This window comes from Rhinolophus ferrumequinum, chromosome 9 (assembly GCF_004115265.2).
Source record: "Rhinolophus ferrumequinum isolate MPI-CBG mRhiFer1 chromosome 9, mRhiFer1_v1.p, whole genome shotgun sequence".
In the NCBI taxonomy this organism is placed as follows: Eukaryota; Metazoa; Chordata; class Mammalia; order Chiroptera; family Rhinolophidae; genus Rhinolophus; species Rhinolophus ferrumequinum.
Window position 1 is genome coordinate 49,439,822 of NC_046292.1, and position 27,048 is coordinate 49,466,869.

The window sequence follows — 27,048 nt, forward strand, 5'->3', positions numbered from 1 at the left end:
ATTGCTATTCATCCATTTTAGGTTAAGGAATTTGACACCAATTTTACACATATGAGACAGTCAGCATTCTACTTGGAGCCAAACACTAAGTATGTATTTCAAGTGAGATGTCAAGCAACAGGTAAAAGCTACTGGCAGCCCTGGAGTTTACCCTTTATTCATAAAACACCTGAAATAGGTGAGTGTATTTATATATTTAATCTCTTAGGCTTTTCTCTTGACCTCTCTCTTCTAATTACATACATTTTTTCTTCTGGACTTCATTCAAAATTGACAAAAGTATTCTAGGGCAGGTGGTAACATTTCAATTGTCATTTTGCTTTGATTTTTGTTAAGGCTGACTACAATTTATATAATGGTTCTCAAACTTTACTGGGCATGAAAACCACTTGGCATGCATGTTCACTGTCTCTCCTCCACAGATCTGAGGTAGTGGGAGCATGGTGGGTGAAGGGTGGGGGGTGCTCAAGTGCCAGCATTTCTTACAAACATCCTGGATGATTGTGAGGCACATAATAATCTAAAACCTTGTTTTGAAAAACATTACTAAGAGTTTCATTCAACTCTTCAGGTCACTCTGATAAAATATATTCTCCTAAAAGAAACACAAATCAAATCATATCAATAAAAACGGATTACCTACTATATGTAAAACAATCAAAAGAGTTAAAAGACTTAAACATGGGATTGTTTAATTCTCCTTTCAAAATTTGGCTCAGCTATTGTTTATCTTTAGATATTTCCCTGCTCTTAGTATTATTAATTTTCTAGTCATTTACACATGCCATTCAATAAAATATTGTCAAATAGACTTCAATTGTAAGCACACAATAAAATGAATCTATTATAATTGTCATAATATTCCATAATGGCCCCATTATCCGAAAGATGTCTCCCTACTACAGGTAGCTTATACACTAGTTTTATGTTTTTCTTTTCAGAACAGAAGAACTTAATTATAATCACAGTATTGTTAATATCTTTATTATAATATAACATTTTGGAATTGTGTTTTATGTTTTCAAAGCACTTCGACATACATTATAAATAATGATGTAAGTAAAGAAAGTCAAGACCCAAAGAGTAGCTTAGAAGTTTTTTGGCGCCCCCTAATGTCCAAATCTTAGAAACACATTACTAAGGGAATCATTTGCAATACTGAGTTTCAGTTCTGTTTTTAAAAAGTTCCTTTTTCTCCTTCCATGACCATATAGAACTGACTCTGGTTGGTGAACACACAAGTGATATATAGATGATGTATTACAGAATTATACACTTGAAACCTATATAACTTTACTAACCATTGTCACCCCAATAATTATTTTAAAAACAAGTTTGCTTTTTAATTTAAGATAGTCTGTCTTAAGTTGATATTGTCAAAAATTCTTAGGACTTTAGATACCATTTTATAATAGTCAGAATTTAGCTGACAACCCAATTATTTTTAAATGAAATGTAGAACTATCTAGCAAGATTATTCAAATTGGTAACTAACATTTACTTACCACTTACAAAGTACTACTATGTATAAGCTTGTTTGATCTTTACATCAGCCATATTTGCTAGTGTAATTGGCACCATTCTACAGATGAGGAAGCTGAGGCATGAGCTGCTGAATAGCACATTGCTCGTGGGAGATAGCACCTAGACCATAACACAAGTTTTCTTACCACGAGCCTTCAGCAATCTTATCAATTTCTTTAACCAATTAGTACATCAAAGTGCAGGAGCAGTTTACTAAAGCATTCTACAAGTATTGGACCACAAACTTTCTCCTTTAAGAGTAGAGGTCTTAAACTCTTATCACAGCAACCCTGCGACAGGCCTAAATGTAAAGTCTTGGTTTCCTAAGGAAAAACATCACTTGAGCAAAATTGCCAGTTAAAATAAAATATGCTTGAAAACTTGCATCTATACAAGTTTCACATGTTAGCTCAGAGGAAACATAAACTATCTTTGGTACCGATTCCTTTCCAAGACACATTAAATGAAAAACAGTGAAAAGTGTATTAAGAAAGTGCTGGGATTAAATCTTTTTGAAAATGTACCTTTTTTTTTCTATTTGTAAAAACAGTGTAAGCCTATTGTAACATACAACCTAGAAAAACTGCTGTTTACATTTTAACGGATTTAACACTAGTTTCTTCCTATGCACATATTTTTTTTACTGCTAAGTGCTGTACTGTGCATACTGTTTAAATTCTGAGGTTCTTACTTAACTTGTTTCGTTAAGTTTAAGAACCTATTCAATGACTGCATAGCATTCTAATTAATGGCTGCACAATAATTCATTTAATCATTTCCCTATTTAAGCAACATCTAGGTTATTGCATTTTTTCCATTATCAATAAACTTCTTCGTATATAAACTCCCCTTTTATCTTTAGGTTTTATTGGCTCAAGAGTTAAGCACATTTTAAGATGCCTTGATTCAAGTTGCCAAGTTGCTTTTTAGTAAATCTTCAATTTCAGTTGCTTTTTAAAAAGGTACCCATGAAAAAACAGTCATGCATTTAGTCATTCATGTTCATTTAACCTCTACCATGCACCAGGCACTTGCTAGGTGCTTATAGAACCTCAGTGTACAGAGACAAAGAGCCCTTAATTCTAAAGAAGACAGTCAATAAAAAAGCATGATAAAAAAGTAAATTACATAGCATTATAAATAAAGATATAAATAAAATCAGTGAGAATGAAATGGCAAAACTAGTTTAAATTATTTCACAATTGAAAAAAAATAGTTTCTGTAATATTTTAGTTAACCAACTTGTTCGATAATGGGGTTTTTTGACCAGCCAAACTTCCCCAGTCGTTAAAGGTTTATTTATTTATGAAGAAACACAGCCCAGACAGTAATGCTCCCTCCACACAGGAATTTCCTGTTTTGTTCTAAAATTATTATGTGTGTATAACTGAATTGATTCATCTCAAAACAATGTGTTTTCCCCAGGCCTAGAACTTCTTTAGTAAAGTTTTAAGCCAGCCCTGTCCATTGTTCTTGTGCATCTAGGTTAACACACCTTTGAAATATGTGAAGACATACCTCTTGAAGGGGGTATTAATCCTCAAGAGAGCACATAATTGAGTTAACTATCCTGTAATTCAACCTCGTCTTGCTTTCTCTCACCTCCATGTATAATTGTTATTCTCTGGACCATTTGAAATTTTGCTCCCTAGCATATGTCATCAGTTTGGCTCAAATCATCTCTTATGGAAATTCTAAAAACAAACAAATAAACAAGTAAAAACAACGTGTTTTCAAATTATGCCCAGATGACACTGCGGGTCAAATCATGAAATAGGTATACCCCCCACCATTCTTCTGTATCACTTTCCCTCTGGACAGTGCTTTCCTTGGCTTTGAAAAACCTGTTTTTCAAAAGAAACCAAACAAACTCATTTACAGCAATGGTTAAATCACTTATAAGATTTATTCTCTTTTCTTTCCTCAGAGTATTTAGACTTTAATGGAAAATAAAGCTTTATATTGAAAAAGAAAAAGAAAGAAATCAATCTCAGACTATAATATCAAGCTTTAGCAAACACACAGGAGAAGTTTCTCTGGGTTAGAAACTCATACTTTTCTATCCCACTATAATACCAAGAGGTTAATTAAGTGAATGCAGGGTGACTTCAGGATAATAAATAATAATAGCTAACATTTATTGGATGCTGACTATGTTTTGGGCACTGTGATAAGTATTTTACATATGAATTGCCCTTTCATCATCCCTACAGGCCTATAAAAGGAGTGTAATTATTATTCCAATTGGGCAGATAAAAAAGATATGAGGCCCAGGTGAGATGAAGCAGTTTTGCCAAATGTTACAAAGCTGGTGAATGGTGGAGTCAGAGTATAACTCAGGCTGTGAGATTCTAGTACCCGTACTAGAGCTCTCTGGTCTCCTTCCTAAGAGACCTAAGAGGGCCCCGTGACAGCACCACCTCAGCCACCTAACCAAATTCTCCTCCACACATTAGCTAATAATAAAACTACGCCAATAGCACTTGATTTTAAATGTAATGTTTGTTATAAAAAGTCAAATACAAGAGAAAAGAGTGAACCATAAGATGCTATCAATTATTTCTACTTTGGCATGAATACAAGCTGTAGAAGCAGATTTGGGTTAAGGTGATGAAAATGAAACTTCAGGGTTCCAGGAACCTTGGAATAGGACAGGGCAGTCTGAGATGAAGATAAAGTATAGGTGGAAAAGGTGGCCTTGCCCCTGACAGGACACGTGCAGGCCAATTCATAATGAGTGTTTCCAGCTAGTCCCGGTTCAGTAAAGTGTCTAGAAAGCAGTGCTTCGCAGAGTGGGGTCTGTGGACCATCTGCATTGGAAATGCTTGGAAACTAGTTTAAATGCAGATTTGCCAGCCTCTAGCCAAGTGAGACTTCTGCAGTAAAGTGTGAGAAACACTTTAAATGTTTTATTTTCATTAGCCTCTGTATCTAGAGGTTAGACACATCCTTTAAGAGGGACACATGGATGCATAACACTGTAGGGTGTGGGCAGGAAATGTGGACAGAATTGAACAGAATTAAACAGCACATTAAAAAGACCATACAACATGATCAAGTGGGCTTTATCCCTGGGATGCAAGGATAGTTCAACATATGCAAATCAATCAATGGGATACACCACATTATCAAAATGAAGGATAAAAATCATATGATCATCTCAGTAGATGCAGAAAATTTATTTGATAAAATTCAACATCCTTTCATGATAAAAGCTCTCAAGAAGTTAGGTATAGAAGTAATGTACCTCAACAAAATAAAGGCCATTTATGACAAGCCCACAGCTAACATCATACTCAACAGTAAAAAGCTAAAAGCTTTTCCTCTAAGATCAGGAAGAAGACAATAATACCCACTCTCACCACTTCTATGAACACAGTACCATACCAAAAGTCCAAACCGCAGCAATTAGGCAGGAAAGAGAAATAAAGATATGCAAATTGGAAAAAAAAGTAAAACTGCTGCTTTTTGCAAATGACATGATCTTATATACAGAAAACTCTAAAGACTCCACCAAAAAACTATTAGAGCTAATAAACAAATTCAGTAAAGTTTCAAGACAAAATATCAATATACAAAAATCAGTTTCATTTCAATATACCAACAAGAAACTACCTGAAACAGAAATTAAGAAAACAATCCCATTTACAATAGCATCAAAAACAACAAAGTACGTAAGATTAATTTAACCAAGGAGATGAAAGACCTGTACAAGAAAAATTATAAGACACTGATGAAAGAAATCGAAGAAGACACAAATAAATCAAAAGATATTCCATGTGCTTGGATTGGAAGAATCAGTATTGTTGGCAGTGGTTTTTGGGGACACAAAAGGGTTGGCACGTGAGAACCTCAGACCCTTATCTCTCGTACTATCTGATCACCTTTATGCTTCCTCTTCCTCCTGCTCTCTGCTTCCTGAGCCACTAACCACTCCAGCCACTTCAGCAGCCCAGGATCCCCAGAAGCACAGGATGCAAGACCACTGCCCCAGTGGACCATCACATCCCATATTAACCCTCCTGCCTAAACCCTGTCCTGCCTCTGGAGCTGAGGTTTCAGCTGAGGCCCTGAGAAGCACTCAGGCTGCTGAAGTTGGAGCTTCTAGACCACCAACTTGGAGAGTTGCTGAAAAAAATTCTTAAAGTCTTTAAACAGTACAGAAAGAACCCCAAAGGGGAAACGATAATTTGTCAGCATAGAAAAACCAACATTGAAAAACGTGACAGTGAATTCCCTAAATTTACTACTACTGATGTAATAAAGGTGAAAAGAGGACTTCTAGGCAGGAGTGCTTTCAATTCTGCACTGTAATATAGCTCTCTTTGTCATGAAGAAAAGGCACAGCCTCTGTAATCTCTTTAATGACAAGTCAGAGGCCTGAGGGAAGGGCAGTCAAATTTTATAGTGACTAATTAACTTGCTTGAATTGTTACTTGCAGTAAAAAAAAAAAGTTTCCCAGAGAAATCATATTTTTTTTGACAATTCTCCAAAGAAGGCAAGTATGAGCAAGATGTTAAACCACACTGCATTTTGTTCTCATAAAACACTATTGGTTGCTGCATTACCAATGACTCTATAGAAAGATTCTCATTAATTTTTCAGGACTTTTAGTGACTAAAAGAGAAAAAAAACAAATGTTATATCAATGCAACTAAATGTATGAGTAGGTGATATTAAATATAATGCAATCAGAGGGTGGGAACATGTGCTTTCAAAAATTCTATTTTTAATTAGAGGTTTCTGATTCATTCATATTGAGATGAATTATGTATGTGTAGATTTGTGGTTACTAAACTGGGTTAAACAGACAAACAATGTTCCTTGGAATACTAAGCATCTTAGACTCTTCATCTACATTTTTTATTCTTCTCTGGGTCCTGTCCCTAATAAACTACCAGAGTTCTGTAGAATAAAAAACAACCCAAAAGACCTTCACAATCTCTCCGAGGTTTGAAACCCCCTAATAGAGAATAATTATGCTTTCCCCTGAAGAAATAGTAATTTCCTGTATTAGTGTCCTATTGCGGTAACAAGTCATCACAAACATAATAGTGTAAAACAATACAAATGTAGTATAGTTCTGGAGGCGAGAAATCCAAATTCAATATCATTGGGCTGAAATCAAGGTATAAGCAAGGCTGTGTTACTGCTGGAGGCTCTAGGGGAGAATCATTGTCATTCCCTTTACCAGATATTAGAGGATGCCTGCATTTCTTGGCTTGTGGCCCCATCTTACAGCCAGAAGCACAGTACCTTCTGATCTCTTCCTCTGACTCTGCTGCCTTCTTATAAGGACCTTGTGATTTCACTGGATGCACCCCTATAACCTAGGATACTCTCCCCATCTCAAGTCCCTTTTGCCATACAAGGTAATCTATTCAGAGGTTCTGGGGATTAGGACATGGACATCTTTGGGGGATCATTACTTGTCCTGTCACATCTTCTTACCTATCCACCTACTACTCACTATTGCAATTTCTACTATTCATTGTGATGAGGTGCAAGCAAAAGAAATCAAATCTGGTTCTCTTAAGCAGAAAGAGAAATATCGGGAAGATAGCCAGAAATCAGTAGGAAGGCTGGCAAAATGGTCATGAGCAGGATCCAAGGGACAGTAGGAGCCAGATCCACAGGCAAAATCACAGCCTAAGAAGAATCTGGTGAAAACCCTACACCTGGCACTGTGGTCACTGCCCCTGCCTACCCTGTGCCTTGCACACCCCACTGGTCCTGCTTTTACCATGCCCTGGATGTAGCTGCTGTACCCATATTGGATTCTAACTGACTTTCTGGAGCTGTGTGTCCTGTGCAAGTGGGGGGAGAAGGGCATCTGAGGAGCTAGGCTTTAGTCATCTGCTTGTAGCTACTTAATGGCTGGCTCCAGGGAGAGGGAGTCTCTGCTCCGTGGAGGCTGCCACAGTGGGAAGCCCACGTACATATTTTAGGATGCCCACAAAGAACTATGTCCTGGTGATGGGCAACTAAACTATAGCAAATGTCCATTAGACTCTTCAGACTCAAGAACAGGTACTTGCTATGCTTGAGAGCAAGGTTGCACTTTTGAAGAATCTGAAACCACTGGGTAAAACTCGCAAGTTGCTCATTCATGCATGTGAAGTTTTGCTGCACTTTGACCTCAGACACTCACCTCTGTGTGCTCCATGTCACTTAGGAAACTTTCCTGGGTGGCTGATGCTTTCTACCTTTTCCTCTTCTTATTCTTTCTCTGTAACAATATGATTGCCATACATACATTTCTTACCTTCTTCTCCCTCTACATACCAAGTACTTACAGCCTAGGAACATAGGCAGGAAGATAATCCCTTGGATGTGTCTAGGCACACCCTCCTATCCTTAATTTACAAGGAAGACACTGTAACTCATGAAATGATTCATCGTTTGACTTGTTTTTCAAGGCGTGGTAATGAGTTTGTTCTGACATATCCTTTTCTCTGCCTTGGGCGTCTGGTGCCTATTTGATATGTCTGTCCTTTTGCTTTGCCAACTGATACAGACTAGAGTCAGATCTGTACCTTTGGCCCAATAATGTTGAATTCCAACCATAGAACTAAACTGGCTTGGGGAGATAACACTTACGTGCTGTGAAATAGCTGAGGTTACTAGAAGGAGATTAGAAAGAAACCAAAAGGAGACGCTTATGTTTTAAGGAAAATAGCATTGAGAAAAAAACACCTTCCAATAATTTGAAAAACACTCCCTTTGTCTCTTTTAATATGACTTCTCTTTCTTGAATATCTAGAACCTTCTGAAAGAAAAGTTTAGAAAGGCGACTGTGTCAGCTCTGGTCAAAGCCTTGATGAGGCAGACCTTGGTTAGTGTGTCTTTGACAGCAAGATTGGCAAGGGCAAAAGTAAAGAAAGGAGCCTTACAAATGTCCATACCCTTTAGCCCAGTAATTCCACTTATAGAAATCTAGCCTTAGGAAATAAACAGAGATATGAAAAGGAGATTTATGTACAATGATATTTATCTAAAAGCTAGTTATAATAGTAAGATTGGGAAACACTCCAGAAGTCCAATAACAGCAATGGCTAACCTATATTAAGCTTTTCATTTGTGTGAGGCCTGGTACTCAGTGATTTATATGAACTATCTCATCAACCTCATGAGTGAAGTGCTGTTATTAGCCAAACATACAAATGGAAAAACTGTGTCAGAGAGGTGAAGCAACTTACCCAGGGTTAAGCAACTCTAAATGGTGGAGCCAGGACTTGAACTGAGATTCATCTGAGTCCAAAGCTGGTGTTTGAAACCACCAAGCTATACCATTTCTCAATGGGGAGGTGACTGAATAAGTACAGTACAAAGATGACTAAATGTGAAATCGCTATTAGTATGATGGTTTTGAACAACTTTTAGTAAAATGAAGAAATGTGCATAATATTTAATGAAAAAGAAAAACAAGATACAACATTTAGTAAAGAACATGATCTCCATTAGGGTTCAGATATACACAAAAGACTGTTAACAAATGTAAAAAAATAATTATTTCCAGTTTGTGAACAAATATAAAATTGTATTTCCTTTTCCATACTCTTCTATATTTTTCAAGCAGCCTACAAGTAGTATGTATTGCTTGCCTAGTGAGGGAAAATAGTTTGTTTTCAGAAGAGATTAACTCTAGACTGGAAGAGTCCAATAAGTGCTAAATGGGTTAACAATAGCCCGTTGTGGTGGGGTCCAGAGCCTGACAAAGCCAGGCAGCTCAGTCACACTGGTTAGCCCATAGAGGAGAAAGGGTTAAGTCTCAGCAGGGAGAGACTGCTCACAGGGCTGACTGAGCTTGCCCACCCCGAGTTAATCTTCTGCAGAAGTGAGGTTATTCATTAATGGGGCCAGTGACCAGCAAATCTGTGTGTCAGAACTGGATGGGAATTTTTTACTCTTCAACCTCTATCTATGTGACTTTGGGTAAGTCATTTACCCTTTTTTTACACCTTTGTTTCCTTATCCATAAAATAAGGACAATAGCGTTATTTACCGACTAGGTTGCTGTGAGGATTAAATGAGAGGAAGTAGGTAAAGTCTAGTACATTACCTGAAACATAATTAGTACTCAATAAATGGTCACTTTAAAAGAGTAACAAAGCACACTTTGTCCCATGGTGGGCGTAGAGGGTAGGGCTGAGGAGATTGATTTGATATCATTTCTAAGAAACAGATGGAATACATTATTGCTAAAACCAAGTCCTTTTGAGCAGATTTGATCAAATTAGACTGGTGTTTGGTGGGCCAAAAAAATGTTATGCTTCCAGTTTTGTCCAAGAATAAGAAACTACATTTTTTTGGTTGAAACCACTCTAAATTCCCTATGAACACACTGTCTTCTGTAAGACTAGCTCTCATATCCACTGTCAGTGTGTATAAGTTATATAAAAATTCTTACCAAATTAGAGATGATTTGGGTTTTCTGAGTATACTCAAGTATGTGTTGTAAGAGTAATAGGCATAATTTAATATACTGTTGCAGACACAGAATTGTCTCATTATGGACATAACACAACAGACATTAAATAAATAATGAAAATGCCATGAGATTTTTCTAACACAGTAGGCAATACACTGATGATTACAGCTGGTACGTTTTTCAGTTGTAAAAGCTGTGTGTGTATATTACTGTGTGTTTGTGAATGCTTTTGAATGTTAAAATACTTGAAAATACAATAAAATATGAATAGCAGGTGTATTAAAGGGATGGAATTAGAAATGGTTCTTTTCAATAAAGGAGCCAAAAACATACAATAGAGAAAAGAAAGCCTCTTCAATAAATGGTGCTGGGAAAATTGGAAAGCCACGTGCAAAAGAATGAAAGTAGATTGCTATCTGTCACCATATACCAAAATTACCTGATCAAAGACCTAAACATAAGACCTGAAACAATAAAATGCATAGAAGAAAGCATAGGTACTAAACTTATGGACTTTGGGGTCAGAAAGGATTTTATGAATTTGACCTAAAGACAAGGGAAGTAAAAGCAGAAATAAATGATTGGGACTATATCAAACTAAAAAGATTCGGCACAGCAAAAGAAACCATCAATAAAACAAAGAGGCAACCAATCAAATGGGAGAAGATATTTGCAAACAACACCTTGATAAGGGGTTAATATTCAAAATATATAAATAAGTCATACAACTCAACAACAAAAAACAAACAATCTACTTAAAAAATGGGCAGAGGACCTGAACAGACACTTCTCCCAAGAAGACATACAAATGGCCAACAGATATATGAAAAATGCTCAACTTCACTAGCTATTAGGGAAATGCAAACCAAAACTACAATGAGATCTCACCTCACACCTCTTAGAATGGCTATCATCAACAAGGCAATTAATAACAAGTGTTGGAAAGGCTGTGGAGAGAAAGGAATCCTCATGCACTTTTTGTGGGAATGTAAATTAGTACAGCCACTATGAATAACAGTATGGAGTTTCCTCAAGAAATTAAGAATAGAGTTACTGTATGACCCAGCAATCCCTCTTCTGGGTATCTACCCCCAAAATCTGAAAACATTTATCCATAAAGATATATGTATTCCTATATTCATTGCAACATCATTCACAGTGGCCAAGGCATGGAAACAACCAAAGTGTCCTGTGATAGATGACTGGATAAAGAAGATGTGGTACATATACACAATAGTATACTCGGCCATAAGAAAAGATGAAATACTGCCATTTGCAACAACATATGGATCTTGAGATTATCATGCTGGGTGAAATATGTCAGACAGAAAAAGTCGAGAACCATACGATTTCACTCATAAGTGGGATACAAAACTGAAAGCAACAAAGGAACAAGACAAACAAACAAAGAAACAAAAACTCATAGATGCAGACAACAGTTTCATGGTTACCAGAGGGTAAGGGAGTGAGAGGGTGGTAAAAGAGGGTAAAAGGGGTCAAATATGTGGTGATGGAAGGAGAACTGACTCTGGGTGGTGAACACACAAGGCAATATATAGATGATGTATTATAGAAATGTACATTTGAAACCTATATAATTTTACTAACCAATGTCACCCCAATAAATTTAATTTAAAAAAAATTCAAAAATTTAAAAAATTCTAAACTTTATCCAGGGAAATAAGCTGACAAGAATAGGCAAGAAAATGTTGAAAAAAAAGGTACAGGTTAGTATTATCAGGTAATTTTAAATGTGATATAATGCAATTAAAATTTACAAATGTACAAAGAAATACGATGAAAGATATTCATAAGAATAGGATTGATTAATTACATACATGATTACAATGGAATACAATGATGTAATAAAAGAGACTTACCTTAAACAACAACAAAAGAAAGAAATGGTTCTTTTTCTCTCCCTTTTATTTTTCCTGTTAAAATTCTTTTCTCTTATAGTTACTGTTTTTACAATGAAAAATGTTAAGTATGATTTAAGAAGAAATGATCTAACCACTTGGTGGCGGTATGCCATGAAGAATACCATCTATATGGCTTCATTTCAGTCCTACACCCCAACATTTTGCCATTGGCTTGATTTCTTCTACAAAAATCTTGTTTATAAATTGTCTTACTTCAGATATCTGTTTCTTTGTGAAATTACCCTCTGACAATTAAGCCTCTCTTTTAAATGATTTTAATCTAACTTAAATTAATGCACCTAGTTGATTTGAAACTGTGACAACCAAAGACCCTAAAGGAAGATTGTGTTTATTCTCTATTAGGCCTAATAAAGCCCTAAACAAATGTGAAAATTATTTTTATATGATGAAAATTAACATCGGAAGTTTCATTGCCAAAGAACCACCTGTAGTTTATACAACAGAATTACATTAACCTGTATTAAAAGCCAACAGCACCATATATTCTTTTTAAATAAAAAAACGCTAATTTTAAAATAATGAAAGTGAAAACAAAAATAATTCAGCAACATATGCTATAAACCCCTAATTTTACCAAATTAAAAATAGTGTTACATTTTAATGTAATATTTCCCTTAAAATTTCAAAATAACATACCGTGTTTCCCTGAAAATAAGACCTAGCTGGACAATCAGCTCTAATGCGTCTTTTGCAGCAAAAATTAATATAAAACCCTGTCATATTTTACTATAAGACCAGATCTTTATAATATAATATATATAATATAATTAATATAATATATAATATAATATAATACCAGGTCTTATTTTATTATAATGTAAGACCGGGTCTTGTGTAAGACCCGGTCTTATATTAATTTTTGCTCCAAAAGACGCATTAGAGCTGATTGTGTGGCTAGGTCTTATTTTCGGGGAAACACGGTAGATGCAGGCTCTTACATGGGCTTCCTGAGAATGAACATAAGCCTATAAAATGCTGAATAAACCTGGCTGTTGGCCATGGCGCATAACCTTGCTCGGTTCGAGTTAGATGGAACCACATATTTGGGAACAAAAGAGACATAGTGAAGCACTGAGAAACCAAAAAGAATTTCTGATTTGTCACAATTCACAGTGAAACATTTCTCTCTTGCTGTGGCGAAGCCAGAATAAAAATACAGAAAAGAACTTTTGGCTTTTCTGATGTTTTCATCTTCTAAAATCTCCTACCCATTGTCCTTAGAAAACTACTCTTCAATTGCGCCTGTGCTGGCACCCAGATCAGCCTTTTTCAGAAATTTCCAAAGACCCACAAGAACCTATTAATTGGAACTCTGATATTTTTTCTCAAAGAGAGTTGTTCAGGCCACAAAGCTTGTTATACAAGTGTGTGATATCTCTGTGGCTGTTAAGGACACCTCAAGTTGTGATTTCTCCCTGGCCCCAAAACTAATTTTTTTGAAGAAGAATTTGAACACGGAAATCAGAACGACTGAATAACAGGGTTTGAGGCACTCTTGGGAATCCAGAGCTTAGAACCATTTTTAAGAACGTCTTCTGTCAGCTGAGAGAATGGTGTCCTTGAAGTCACCTCTGGCAGCTTTTAATTATCAGGAGGGAGGAGATGGGTAAAGAAGCGCCAGGACTCTTTTGAGTTCAGGCTGAAAGCAAGTTAGCTGCCAAGGTTGCTTACCCCACCCTGGTCAGAAGCTTTCATTAGCAGTGTCCTGACAGCCTTTATGTCTGGCCAGGTTCTTTGCCAGCAGGAAAGGAGCAGAGGGAAGTCATTAATGGCATTCCACCTCTGTGTTACAACCTCAAAGTGTCTGTTAATCAAAATTAGGCTTCTTATATGGAGCCAAGATGCTGTTTACCAACAGCATCCCAAAGATTGGGCAAAGGCAAAAGTGACACATCTTGGAGGCTCTCAAGGAAACCTAAATTTATTGCATCATCTATTGGAAGGAATCAAATAGAGGCCAGTTACTGTGCATTTTTTTCTGGTTCAGGGAATGAAATAAGGCTCCTTGATATTTGTTGCCTAGAAGCCTCATGAAATTAGTGGATATACCTTGAAGTTTTACAAACCCTAAATAGTTTTTATTGTTTTTTCAGTGTTTCTTCCTTTGGGATTTACCTAATTAAATAAAAAGAAGAAAAGACACACATAATCAAAGGCATTTGCTTTTATTCCATCTTTCGAGACTATTAGTGTTAGTGATTTCCTTTAATTATCTCCAAAAAATGAAGAAACTTTCTTAGGAAATTGGGTAACCTGAGTGCAAAATATGAAAAGCTGACATTGTTTTCTCTTTTAAGTTCCCCAGGTCACACTAAAACCATTTCAACGTGATTCTCAGAATTTTGGGCTTTTAAGTGCTTCCGTCTTTAAAGGACATCTTACTTCTGGTAAGAAAATACAACATAGGCTTTTCTAGCAGTCTTGACTAATCATTCATTTGAATTCCTCATACTGAAAAACATGTGTCAGGCATACATTTCTTGATAAGATTTGCCATATGCTTTCTTTAGGAAAATAATCCACAGTGATCTGCTTAAAATTGATTTTGCCAGCTTTTGCTCTGGGTTGGATACATTTTCATTTTAATTGCTGGGGCTCAAGACCTCAAAACTTCTTCTTTCTAAGAAATTTCCATTATTTCAGTTCTACCGTGTACTAAAAGTTTTATATACATCATTTTTTTCAATGTTCAAAGCAACCTGGTGAGATAAGTGTTCTGTATCTATTTTATAGATCGGAAAACTGGAGCTCAGAGAGGTTGAGGAACTTGTCCAAGGTCACACTAAGTGACAGACTAAAATTTAAATCCTGTTTTTCTAATCCTCAAATATGTGCTCTTTCTCTCATACAAACAAGCTCCTATTTTATTTGTTAGTATGACTCAGGATTTTCCATTGATGAGCATGGAAAATGTTTTAAGCATTAAAAAGATATTAGATCAGGTTTGCAATAGGCAAGTATAACTCTAAATAGAAATTTCAAATTGAAAAACTTTAGTCATGACTATTTCACCACGGACCACTGGTAGACCATTTATCTCCTTGCACAGAAATCTGGCAGGAATAGGCTAAGAATTTCTGCAGGTTATATTGACATTCTTTGGACTTTTGCTTATATATTCAACAAATATTCATTAAACAGCTACTATGTGCCAGTCACTGTTCTGGGTTCTGGGGAATCAGCAGTGGAAAAAAAAAAAAAAGAGAACAAAGTCCCTGTCTTCATGGGGATTCCATTCTAGAAAGACAGAGGGAGAAAAACATACAACACAAGAAGAAAAAAGTCAGGTGGTGATAAATGTTAAAAAAGAAACATGAAGCAAAGTATGGAAGCTCTAAATTTGTACATGTGAATCAGTTATAAGCCAAGTGCTTAAGTTCAGTATAGATCCCTAATTACAGATGTCTACAGAGGTCTGAATCTTGATACATGTGTGGGAATTGTGGAGGCTAGGCACTCACGGCAGCTCTGTTAGATAGGTATTATTATCTTTATTTTACAGAAGAGGAAACTTGAGCTTCGGCAAATTATAATTATGCCTTGAGGTTACAGAGCTGATAAATGGCAGAGTCAATTTCAAACACAGGTATCTCAGGTCACGCTGCTCTATCTTCAGACCCCTTGCCCGGATCCGATTAACATGGGGATTCTCTATCCTCCTTCAGGCACCAATGCCCAAGGGGTATGTGGCAGTCAGTACCTCCCATTAGTTGCATGAAATCTTCAGCAATTATGTTTCAGTCCTAGGAAAACACTAAGTCCATATCCCGCTGGGACTTTGGAATGATCTAAGCTCCACAGGCCTCTGGCTACCAGTTGGCTTTAGGAGAGGGTCTGAACAGCCTGAAGACCCCCAAGTGTGTGGTAGGTGTAGCTGGGCAATAACTAGGGTAGGACCCATACAGCGTCTGCCATGTGGTACGTATGTGACAAACATTTGCCAAAGGAAGAAAGGAAGTGGGATGGAAGGGAGGTCAATATCCAGAATGGTTCAGAACACAGTCCAGTGTGGTAAGTCATTTCTCATTTGTAGTTTATATCTCAAAATAGAAAATAGGGTTTTACATGTACTAGGGAGAAACTGTGATGAGCCTACTGGGTAACACATGTTAAATATAGTATATTAATTATTTAAAGATTTCAGGTAATTAATTCAACTTCAAAATGCAAGAAAAGCATTGTTAGCATTGTTTTTAAAATAAAATGTGAGTGTAAGCTATATAGCAATATAACATATACTGTTCTAATTAGAGTGAATGTCCTTTCTCAGAAGAAAAAAATTCAAGAACAATAAATTTTGAAGAATGGTGACAAGTTGTAGCTTCTGTCTTGCACAAAAGGCTTAAAAAAGAAACCAGAAAACCTCAGTTGTGATTTTGGCCAACTTTAGACGCTGTTACAAGCAATTGGGAATTCTCACTTGTGTCAGACAAACCAAATGAGGTTCATCACTAAACCTTTTTATATAAAACATGCATGCGCAAGCTCAGAAAAATGTCTAATGCTCACCACATTTGCCAGAGATGCACTTCTAGAAATCCACTGACATCAGATATATGCAGCCCAATTTTCTCAAACAGAAAGTACTGTTGTGCAGTTTGGAAGGGCAATCACGCTATAGGCCAAGGTAAAGGTTAATTTTGTTTCTCCCTTTCTCTTTCCCTTTGAGATCAGTGACCTTCACTTTGAGCAGAGTAGAGAGAATAATTATTCTGACATCACATAGACACTTATGCTTAGCTAAAATTATTTTTCTTTCCTTTCAGGCAACAGGCAACAAGACATTGGATCTTTATCAGGAATGGTCGTCTTTGCTGTTGTGTTGTCAATTTTTTCATTGATTATAATATTTAACAGATCACTCCGAACTCGGTATGTTTTTGTGGAATTTGTTTTCCGATTTAGAGCATATATTTGTATCATCAAAGTGTAGTCAATTCAGTGATATACAAGAAAAATCCATAAACGCTTTTACTCAGAGAAAGGAAAAGCAAAAGGAACAGTATTTAATGAATACCTGCCCAGGCCAAACTCTTTACAGACACCATTCATTTAATCTTCACAATGACCCTGCCAGAAAAGCTCTACAGCTTAATTTATGGGTGACTTACATGAGGCTTAGAAAGGTTAAGTGGTTAGCCAGAGGTCACTAAGCACTAGCCAGGAGTCCAGATCCGACAGATATCACAACTCATGTACTCCCCTTCACTCCGCAGCCTTCTCACTGTGCCCTCACATTTATCTACAGTGCCTGGATTCTTTAGAGTGGTTAAGTCATAACCTGCCTCAAATTCTATCCAAACAAATCTCCTGAGTCAGTATGAAGAGAAGTGTGGCACCATCTGAATCATCACTTTGGTATCAAGTATGTTAGTGTTTTAGCCTCCAACCCCAATGCCCACTCTCCTTGGCCTGCAACAGTCATTTTTTTCCAATATGGTATTAGTAAAGATCTATGCCTAGTGATGGAAAAATGAGGCTTTGAGGAAAGCAAGGTCTTTGATTTCCTAACTTTTACTAGATACACGGAGTATGTATCTCTAATTGTTTCCTGTGGCAATCTCCCAGTACATCCAATAACTCACAAATATTAACACATATGAATGTTCTTTGCCTAATAGGCATTGAGTTTCTCTTTACTGCCATCACTTGCTTCATGAGATAATCTTTCTTTTAAATTTATAATTGAAACACAGTAGAAAGATTTAGAATAAGTATTCTAAATAAAGTATACTAGTGATTTTTTATTTATTTATGTAGACTTTTCTTTCCTCAGAACTTAAGCATTTAAATTACACATTAATAAACATACACCTGGTACCCATGTGAGACGAGTAAACAAATATGGAACTTTATTTTTGGTTGTTTTAAAATATACTTGATTACAAAGCCCTTTGCAGTATTTTAATATTTAAACTTATACTACATAAAAATATTAATATTTGTGTTGTTATCCAAAGATGTCCTAGTTAGTGTGAAATTTTAAATAACATTAAATTTGTTACAAATAACCTAAAAATTAATTTCCTGTTGGTAATGACAAATAAGAAAACAGGACAACTCTTATTGCTACTTTAATTACTTCAGTAAGTATTCTTCTTAAAAAGATAAAAGAAATAAAAGATAATTCCAATATAACTATTTTACATATGAGCAGATACTGTTATTTACTATAAATATACATTCTTTATATAAGCCTTATATCAGAAATAGAACTGGAAAACAGAGGGTAAAATATTTTAAATATAATGAAATGAAGGGTGGGTAAATATGTGTATATATATATATATATATATATATATATATATATATATATACATACATACATATATATATGTTTTCATTGTATCAGCATGCTGTATAAAATCTTTTTATAACAGCATCAGCTTACTAATTTGGTCTAATTTTAGGTTATAGAAAGAGTGTGAATTAGTAAAAAAGCTGAATCATAAAACAGTCTATAAATATGTGTAAAGAAATTATTTTTATCCTACAGTTCAAGGTCAAATTGGGCTAGCGAAGTACATTCAGTCATTTTGGTTGTTACTCAGTAAAAGTCCTTGGAGAATCTGCTTAAACACATAAACAAGTCTGATCTGTTGTTAATGGGTGCATTGTTAACGTGGAAAATTGTGCCAGAGATCAGTTTAGTCTCTTTTAAGTTCCTGGCACAACCTCTTTGTTCAAATCAATTTTTACTGTAAATGTAGAAAGTGCTTTCAACACAGTGGCAGTGACAAGGGGGTAACGTGGGGGAAGAAGTGGGTCATATACAGCTTCTCCCTCTTCTTTCCATCACCCCACCCTAGCAATCCTTAATAAGCACACAGCCTAAGTCAAAATTGGTATTCTCACTATACCACACAACCGTAAGGCAACTTCCCCAGCCTCCTGCTCCATCCATGTAAAGAGTTTAGAGCCACCATTATCATCTCAACCCTATTTGGAATCATTACAAATTCAGAAATAGAGCAGCTCAAATTACATGTTTTATTATATGACATTCTCTTCTTTAATACTTTTCCGTGGTTATGGTCACTTTGGTAATATCCCTAAAGTTTTCCAAACGTTTCCATACTGATATCTCCTGCTTATAATGGTTTGCCATTTCTAACATGTGTATAGTTTCACTTCCAGGGTGGTTGTCCCATTTATCTTGAATCTAAGTGTGTGTGTTTTGAAATGTTCCAGCTCGTTAGAGAGAAGCAGAGCAATAGAGAGAAGAGGAAAATCTGAGTAGATATTGAATCAACTCAGTTAACTATTTAAAGTCAGAGATGGAAATCTTAGCTCCTGCTTCAGAAAGTTTGATTTTTATTCTAGTTGATTCCCTAATCTCCTATACGATTGCCTGTAACAATCCTAAAGCACATGCTTCTTCTGATGTGTCATTTTTGATTTTTTAGAATTAAAAGAAGAATCTTATTGCTAATACCAAAATGGCTTTATGAAGATATTCCTAATATGGAAAACAGTAAAGTTGTGAAAATGCTACAGGTAACTAAACACCATCCAGTAAAACCTAAATGGTAGCTGTGACCAAGAGTGCAATACAACACAGTAGAATTTCCATTCAAGTAAATACATGCGTGTGTATACTAGCATAACTGTATAAACATATGCAGAAACAAAATTATACATATTTCAAATCATACTTGAGAGAGATAAAAGAATGGAGTTAGAGAAAGAAAAGAGAGACAGAAGAAAGAAACAATGCTACTCGAAAGAGGAAAATGACATGAAAGATTGTAGGCCAGGTGCCAGAGTCACTTGGTGGCCATGCAATTGGTAGGTTTCGTCAGGGACCAAAGGAAGAGGGCAGAAAGGCTCAAGAGAATGAGCCTCAAAGACACAAAGGGGCTTCCGTCTTACATGAAACTGGAGAAGCAGGTGGAGCCCAAAGAACACACCACTTCACTCCTGAGACCCAATGGAATTCAGGAAAATAAATGAGAGAGGACGGTGGCAGATGGTGTCACCAGAGGTGGGCCAGGTTTCCAATTTAGCAAAAAAGAGAAGGATGAGCTGGGAAGACCCGGAGGATATATGGGAATTTGCTGGCAATGGAGGAACTGCTGGTGATTGTGGATGAGGGGAATCTATCGTGTGCGCTCCTTCTACTTTCCAGCACTCTGGCCTGGCCGTCAAGGAGCTTAAAACCCAGTTGATGGGACAGAGACATTCTCCAGGCATTGCAATGCAGTGATGTAAGTGCAATGACAGAAATGAGACGAAAAGGAATATAGAGCAAACATATTGAAAGATACGTAGGAATTGCTCAGGAGAAACATTCAAAAGAGAGAGGACAACATGATCAAAGGCACAGAAGTGAGAAGATCATATTTGGTATTGCTTTATCAAAAAGCTTTACTTGAGGAGTGACTAGAATAATGCTGGAATGGTGAGTGGTATCAGATCACAAAAGGTCTGACTGCTACGGAACTCAGACTTCATTCTGTTGACCAATAGCTTTCAAACTAAAAAAAAAATTATTTTTAGCCTAGGAACTCTGTGTTCAAATGGTGCGAGGAAGACAAGTATTTGTAAATCAAATAAATTGGCTTTATTTGGAGTTCTGGTGAGCCCACTAACCAACTCCTTCCGCAACCCCAGAGAAGTCCCTGAGGCAAAAGTTTTCAGCCTGGGTTGCATATTAGAATCCCAATGCTGAGGCCACAACCTAGGATCTCTGGGGAGAGATGGGCCTGAGAAGACCCAAGAATTTTCCAAAGCTTCCCAAGTAATTCCACTACTGTTAAGTGGTTGAAAGCTACTGCTAAAGACAATGAGGAGCCAGTGAAGGATTTTCAATTGAAATTTTCAATGGAGTCACAGTCCCAGGAAAGACGCAGCATTAGGAGGGTCAGAGAAATGAGCATAGTAAGATGTGGACAAAATGTCGAGAAGCAAGGATCCATGATGCTGACCACTCAATAGAGGGTCTATAACATAAGGAGTAAATGAATCCATGGAACGTGACAAGGAGCAAGTCACCGGTAGTCCTGGCCAAGAGGTTCAGTTGAGAAGTGAATGGAAAGTGAGGACGTGGGGACTGAGAGTGGAGACATCTTTGGATGAATGTGGACTAGAAGGGAAGTGAAGGAAGGGGCTATGCTGACATGTGATCAGCTCTCAAATACTGGTAGAATGGATGAGTAACAGTAGCTCCAGAGGGGTGTGGAGTCCAGAGGCATGCTTGTGATAAATTGGATAGGCCTGAGGATTATGACAGAAAAAGAGGGGAAGTTGATTAAACAAGACTATGAAGAAGCAAGGAGGGGATATTCTAAAGGGAAGACGTGGAAAGTACACCTAGAGCAGGAGAGATCTTCGTCTCCGGATACATGAAAGAGAGAAAGGGTGTGTGTAGGGTTGATTTCAAAAGAAGTAATGTTGCCTAACAGTGGAAGGGTGATCTTAAACAACTGAACCTACATATGTAATGAAGTACATAGTTAACAGTTAACCAAGGACAAGCATATATTCACCAAACTACAGATAATAAATACTATGGTCTTAACCTTCATTCCACTTCATGGTTCTATCTTACTCCCACATTAATTATCCTAGAGAACTGGGGACTGTTTGTGGCTCAAAGAATTGTCTCTGATCTCGTTGTGATCACACTCTCTTCTTCCTTTATTGTCCTCACTCTGGAATAGTCCCCTTTGATTTTCATTGTGATCCGATTCCCACTCACTTCTCCATCAGTTGCCAGACTGAAGTGGAGAAAACGAATGCCTCCTTCCTCAGAACACAGCCGCTTTGCACTCTTAGTTTCTTATAGTATGTCCAGTTCCTTTGACTTCATCTGACCTTTAATAACAGTGGTGCCCCCTTATTTGTGGTTTTGCTTTTCGCAGTTTCAGTTACCTGTGGTCAACCTTGGTCCAAAAATATGAACTGGAAAATTCCAGAAATAAACAATTCATAAGTTTTCAATTGTATGCCATTCTGAGCAGTGTGATGAAATCTCGAACCATCCTACCCAGGATCAGAATCATCCCTTTGTCCAGTGAATCCACATGGTCTATGCTACCTGCCCATTAGTCATTTAGTAGCCATCTTGGTTATCAGATTGACTGTTGCAGTACCACTGTGCTTGTGTTCAAGTCATCCTTATTTTACTTAATGATGGCCCCAAAGCACAAGGGTAATGATGCTGGTAATTAGGATATGGCAAAGAGAAGCCATAAAGTGTATGCATGTATGTGTAGGAAAAAATATAATATATACAGTCACATGCTGCTTAATGATGGGATGCACTCTGAGAAATGTGTTGTTGGGAGATTTTGTTCTTGTGCAAACATCATAGAGTGCACTTACTACACACCTAGGCTGCAGGGTGCAGCCTATTTTTCCTAGGTTACAAGCCTGTACAGCATGTTACTATACAAAACAACAAAAGATTAAATCAAGCACAAGAGAAAATGATGCAATTAAGAGACAAAATATACACAAGGTGGATGAGGCTGCGGCCAGTGTAACAGTAGTGTTACAGCAAACATTTTTCTTATAAGTAAAAAGAGCACTCTAAAACAATGATAAAAAGTATAGCATTGTAACTACATACAGTAACACAGTAGTTTATTATGTACATAATTGTATTGCTATACTTTTATACGACTGGCAGTACAGTAGGTTTGTTTATTCCAGCATCACTGCAAACACCTGATTAATGCATTGCCCTATGGTGTTATGACAGGCATGATTTGATAGGAATTTTTCAGCTGCATTATAATCTTATGGGACCACCATCGTATATGTGGTCCTTCATTGACCGAAATATTGTTATGTGGCACATGTCTATATAGGATTAGGTACTATCCTTGATTTCAGGCATCCACTGGGAATATTGGAACATACTCCCTGTGGAGAGGAGGGGACATGTCTGCCTGTTCTAATCTAAACCTTGTAAATTCCGTGGGGAGGTTCAGCATGAAGAAAATTTGAACACTTCATGCTGTTTTATTCAAAAGTTTCCTTTTTGCCAAACTTCCTTCCCATTCGGGGCTCCTGGAATTAGAAGTGAACCTTAGGGTTTTCTTCAGATGAGGTTTTGTTCTAGTCAGCCCATGAACAGAATACCATAGGCTGAGTGACTTAAACAACAAACATTTATTTCTCACATTCCTAGAGGCAGAGAAATCCAAAATCAAGACACTGGCAGATTTGGTTCCTGGTGAGAGCTCTCTTGCAGACAGCTGTCTTCTTGCTGGATCTTCACAGGGCAGAGGGAGGATCCATCGCTCTCCTGTTTCTTCTTATAAGGGCATTAATCCCATTCTTGAGGGCACCACCCAAAGACTAATTACCCCCCAAAAAACCCCACCGCCTAATACCATCATATTGTGGGATTAGGGCTTCAATGTATGCATTTTGGAGGGACACAAACATTTAGTCCATAGCAGCCAGCTATAATTTCATAATCGTGTTGGGTGGGAGTTATTTGCCCTAGGAAGCCAGCCATCCAACTGGAAGGCTTTGAGTACTTTTCATACCCAGAAGAATCATCAGGCTTTTATACAAATAAATCCCTTCTTTGTCTATCCTCCTGATTATCACAGACATGTCTGAATTGTGAATAGCTGCACATATTTAGAACGTCAACTCAAAGCACTTATTACAACTTTATTCTCAAATGGAAGCAAAACACGATTCTCCCCCTACCCCATTTTGTCATTTAAGCAACAAAATATTTTCTTGTGGTAAGGCTCCATAATATTAAGAAATATTGCAAAATATTTCAAAATCCAAATTTTAAAAGGCCCTGAAATAATATTCCAGTTACTAGTATGCAAAATGCTCTCTCTCTAAAACTTTTAAAAGCACTGAGACATGTGCTTAAGACATGGATTATTTCTATTTTTCCTTTCTTTTAGTCTCCTCAAGGGAAAAATTTAATAAAGATTTGGAATGAAGCAGGATAACAAAGGACAGAGCAGGAGATCATATGGGAAGAGAAACAATATGAAAAAAAGAAGGGGAAAAGGACAGTTGAGGGAAAGCAGAATTCCACTCCTTATTCAGTTATCCAGCTGGCCCCTTAAATGTCTTTTGTAAAATAAAATGATGTTTTCTTCTTCCCAGGAAAAGAGAGAATGTATGAATAATAACTCCAGCGAACAAGTCCTATATGTTGATCCAGTGATTACGGAGATAGAAGTCTTTCTTCCAGAAGAACAAAAGCCCACAGACTCCAAGAAAGAAAAGAATACAGGATCCTTGGAGACAAGAGACTACCTGCAAAAATCACTACTCACCAATGCTACAGTTGTGTATATTCCTAATCTCAACACTGGGTATAAACCCCAGATTTCCAATTTTCTCACTGGGGAAAACCATCTCAGCGATAATAATAAAACAGCTTCCTCAACTCTCAAACCACCAGTTGATTCCGTAGACCTGGGAAAGAATGCCCAATTTAAAAAGTACCCTAATTTTGCCTTTTCTGTCTCAAGTGTGACTTCGCTAAGCAACACATTACTTCTTGAAGAATTAAGCCTCATTTTAAATCAAGGAGAATGCAGTCCTCCTGACTTGCAAAACTCAATAGAGGAAGAAACCACCATGGTTTTGGAAAACGCTTCACCCAGTGAAACTATTCCAGAACAGACCCTGCTGCCCGATGAATTTGTCTCCTGTTTGGGGATCATGAATGAGGAGTTGCCATCTATTAATTCTTATTTTCCACAAGATATTTTGGAAAGCCATTTCAACAAGATTTCACTCTTGGAAAAGTAGAGCTGTGCAGTCAAAATGAATGTGGGAAAGCTGCCTTGCAATCTGAAATTGGATCTCCTCACTTCAACATAAATTTAATTCTTCCCTATTTCTTAAAATTAGAGAATTAAGGTCCAAAGATGGAACATACCTCGTGGTCACAAAAGAAGCAGCAATATTAGGGACACTACCGATATATTTTTTAAAAGTATCAACTATATCCTTTTTATTTCCCCTCATTGCAAAACACAAAACAGATCTCTCTGTTGTATGAAAGATAAATCATACAAAATATGTTAGTGAAGTAAATTCTGAAAATAGGTCTGTAAAATCGAGACATTAATATTTGGTTGCAAGAGGAGAAGCAAATTGAATTTTAATTTTATTGCTTAAAATTCTCCATATCCTCATCAAACATAACAACAACAAAATAAGCAAAGGATAGAAACAGAGAAGCAATTAATTAGCATGTTTGCTGCATAATTTTTTCTACCTTCTATTCAGGTGTTAGAGATTTGATGTTACCTTATTTTGATTTTGGACGTAGAGAGTTGTAAAACGGTGTGTGGAAATCATGAGATTGCTATCTTCATTCAAGTTAAGAGTGATGACATTATTTTCCTGTGGTATAGTTGGTGTATTAATTACACTATACAAGAATTAACGAGGTAGCAGAGGCAGGATCAGTAAGGTGTAATTTATTTTGTAATCAACTATACATTAGACATATGTCAGCAAATTACTGTAAAAACAGGTATATGTCCAAATCTGGGATAAGAATTATTGCCACACCTGCCATTGCTCCATGTCCCATGTCTCCTGCAGACATCAGTAGCTGATCGCCTTTCTGCTGAGCCCTAAGGTGGCCTCAGAATCATGTCAAAACAGAGGGCCTGATGGCAACAATCAATAAGGGCTGGGACTGAAGATGAACTGTACTATGAACCAGGTCAACATTAAAAGGTAGGTGATCTTAAAAATATGTAATGCATATTTTAAGCTGAGAAATGGTACCCAGTACACTTCTCTGTTCCAATTAACTTTTATGGTCAAGGGGAAAGTTCTTTATGATCAGAACAATTTGAAAATCTCTTTCTAACAGTTGTCAACATTAATAACTTATATTCAGATTAAATAGTTTAATTTTATTATAACAAATCATCAGTTAATCAAAAAAGGACCAGTTGGTTAGCATGGGTTTAGCACATATGAGCAAGCTATTTTGTTTTGTTTTGGGCTTTTCTTAAATAAAAATAAAAATGCTAAAAGCAGTTTTGTTGTTATTAAATGTCCTCATGAGGAGGATGACCTGGTTTTCGTCCCAGTGTTAAATATGGTAAGTGTGCCCTTTCATTCTCAGAAGCATCCCATGTGGTCATCATATGGTCACTCTACCTGTGAAGACTGTTTAATGTCCAGCATATAAGTAATTTATCACAAGTCATCTCTCTTTTTGCATTGACAATCCTCTTTATTTTACTTTATATCATTTACTAAAGCCATTTTATTCCAAAATGGACCATTATTATTCACAGTGTAGAAAACATTTCCCCTGCTGTGAAATTCTATTCTACCTATCCTAAAATACATGTATATTCGTTGTATTTTACATATTCTGAGAGTGTATTTTAAATCACTAATGAAATGCTAATATGAAATATCTTGATTTATAAATGATTATATGCCTTTGCTTTATTTGTCTCTAAAAGGAGAATATAATGAAGCAAAGAGGCAGGCAGTATTTGAGATAGAAATATCAAAAGATTGAGATAAACCTTTAATGTTTACCAAATGATGAAGACATCTGTTAACATGTGAAGAAGATTTTCATAGTGTATTTCAATATAATTGTAAACTGTCTCACATCAAAAAAGCTGTGTAAAGGATGGCAGCATTATTTGATGCTCTCCGCATGCTTCCATTACAATGAGTGCCTCCTTTAGAACTTTCTTCTTGCCCTCTGGAGTGGAAAAGGGGCTGTTTTCTCTTCCTATGGAGTTTTTGCCACACCCACATTCAGCATGGAGGAGACACTTCTAGTTCCATCTTTGCCAGTAGCCCCTGTGGTCCTAAAAATTGAGGCTATACCTGTAACAGAGGCAATGTACCTGCCATTGTCCCAACTCAGGGAAAATTTCAACCCTTCATCACAATGCAACCTTGGTAAATGGGCAAGGGTTTTCTTCTATGATTCTTTAATACAAGTATTCACTGAGGTATTGAATTCCCCTTCTACGTGCAAAGTACTCTGGGCGATATGGATGTTAACAAAGTCCCTGCAGCCTTCGGGCATATATTCCACAGACAAGAAACAGACAATCCATGAGACTAAGTCATTGACCTTCAAGGAGGAAAGGGGGCATTTTAGTACGGAAGGGGTTGAAGATAGGAGATGGAGGCAGAAGAACTAAACAAAAACAATGCCA

The 27,048-nt window shown here is 36.8% G+C and overlaps 1 protein-coding gene across 1 annotated transcript in view; it reads left to right on the forward strand.

The window, feature by feature from the left end:
* Positions 1-24,725, forward strand: part of IL23R (interleukin 23 receptor) — a 50,708-nt gene extending 25,983 nt beyond the window's left edge. Inside the window, exons 7-11 of the mRNA XM_033115045.1 lie at positions 22-178; positions 14,197-14,286; positions 16,666-16,771; positions 19,306-19,396; positions 23,990-24,725. Of these exons, the coding sequence (XP_032970936.1) occupies positions 22-178; positions 14,197-14,286; positions 16,666-16,771; positions 19,306-19,396; positions 23,990-24,643 (1,098 nt within the window). The 3' untranslated portion in view covers positions 24,644-24,725. The remainder of the gene's footprint in view (positions 1-21; positions 179-14,196; positions 14,287-16,665; positions 16,772-19,305; positions 19,397-23,989) is intronic.
* The last annotated feature ends 2,323 nt before the right edge of the window (positions 24,726-27,048 follow it).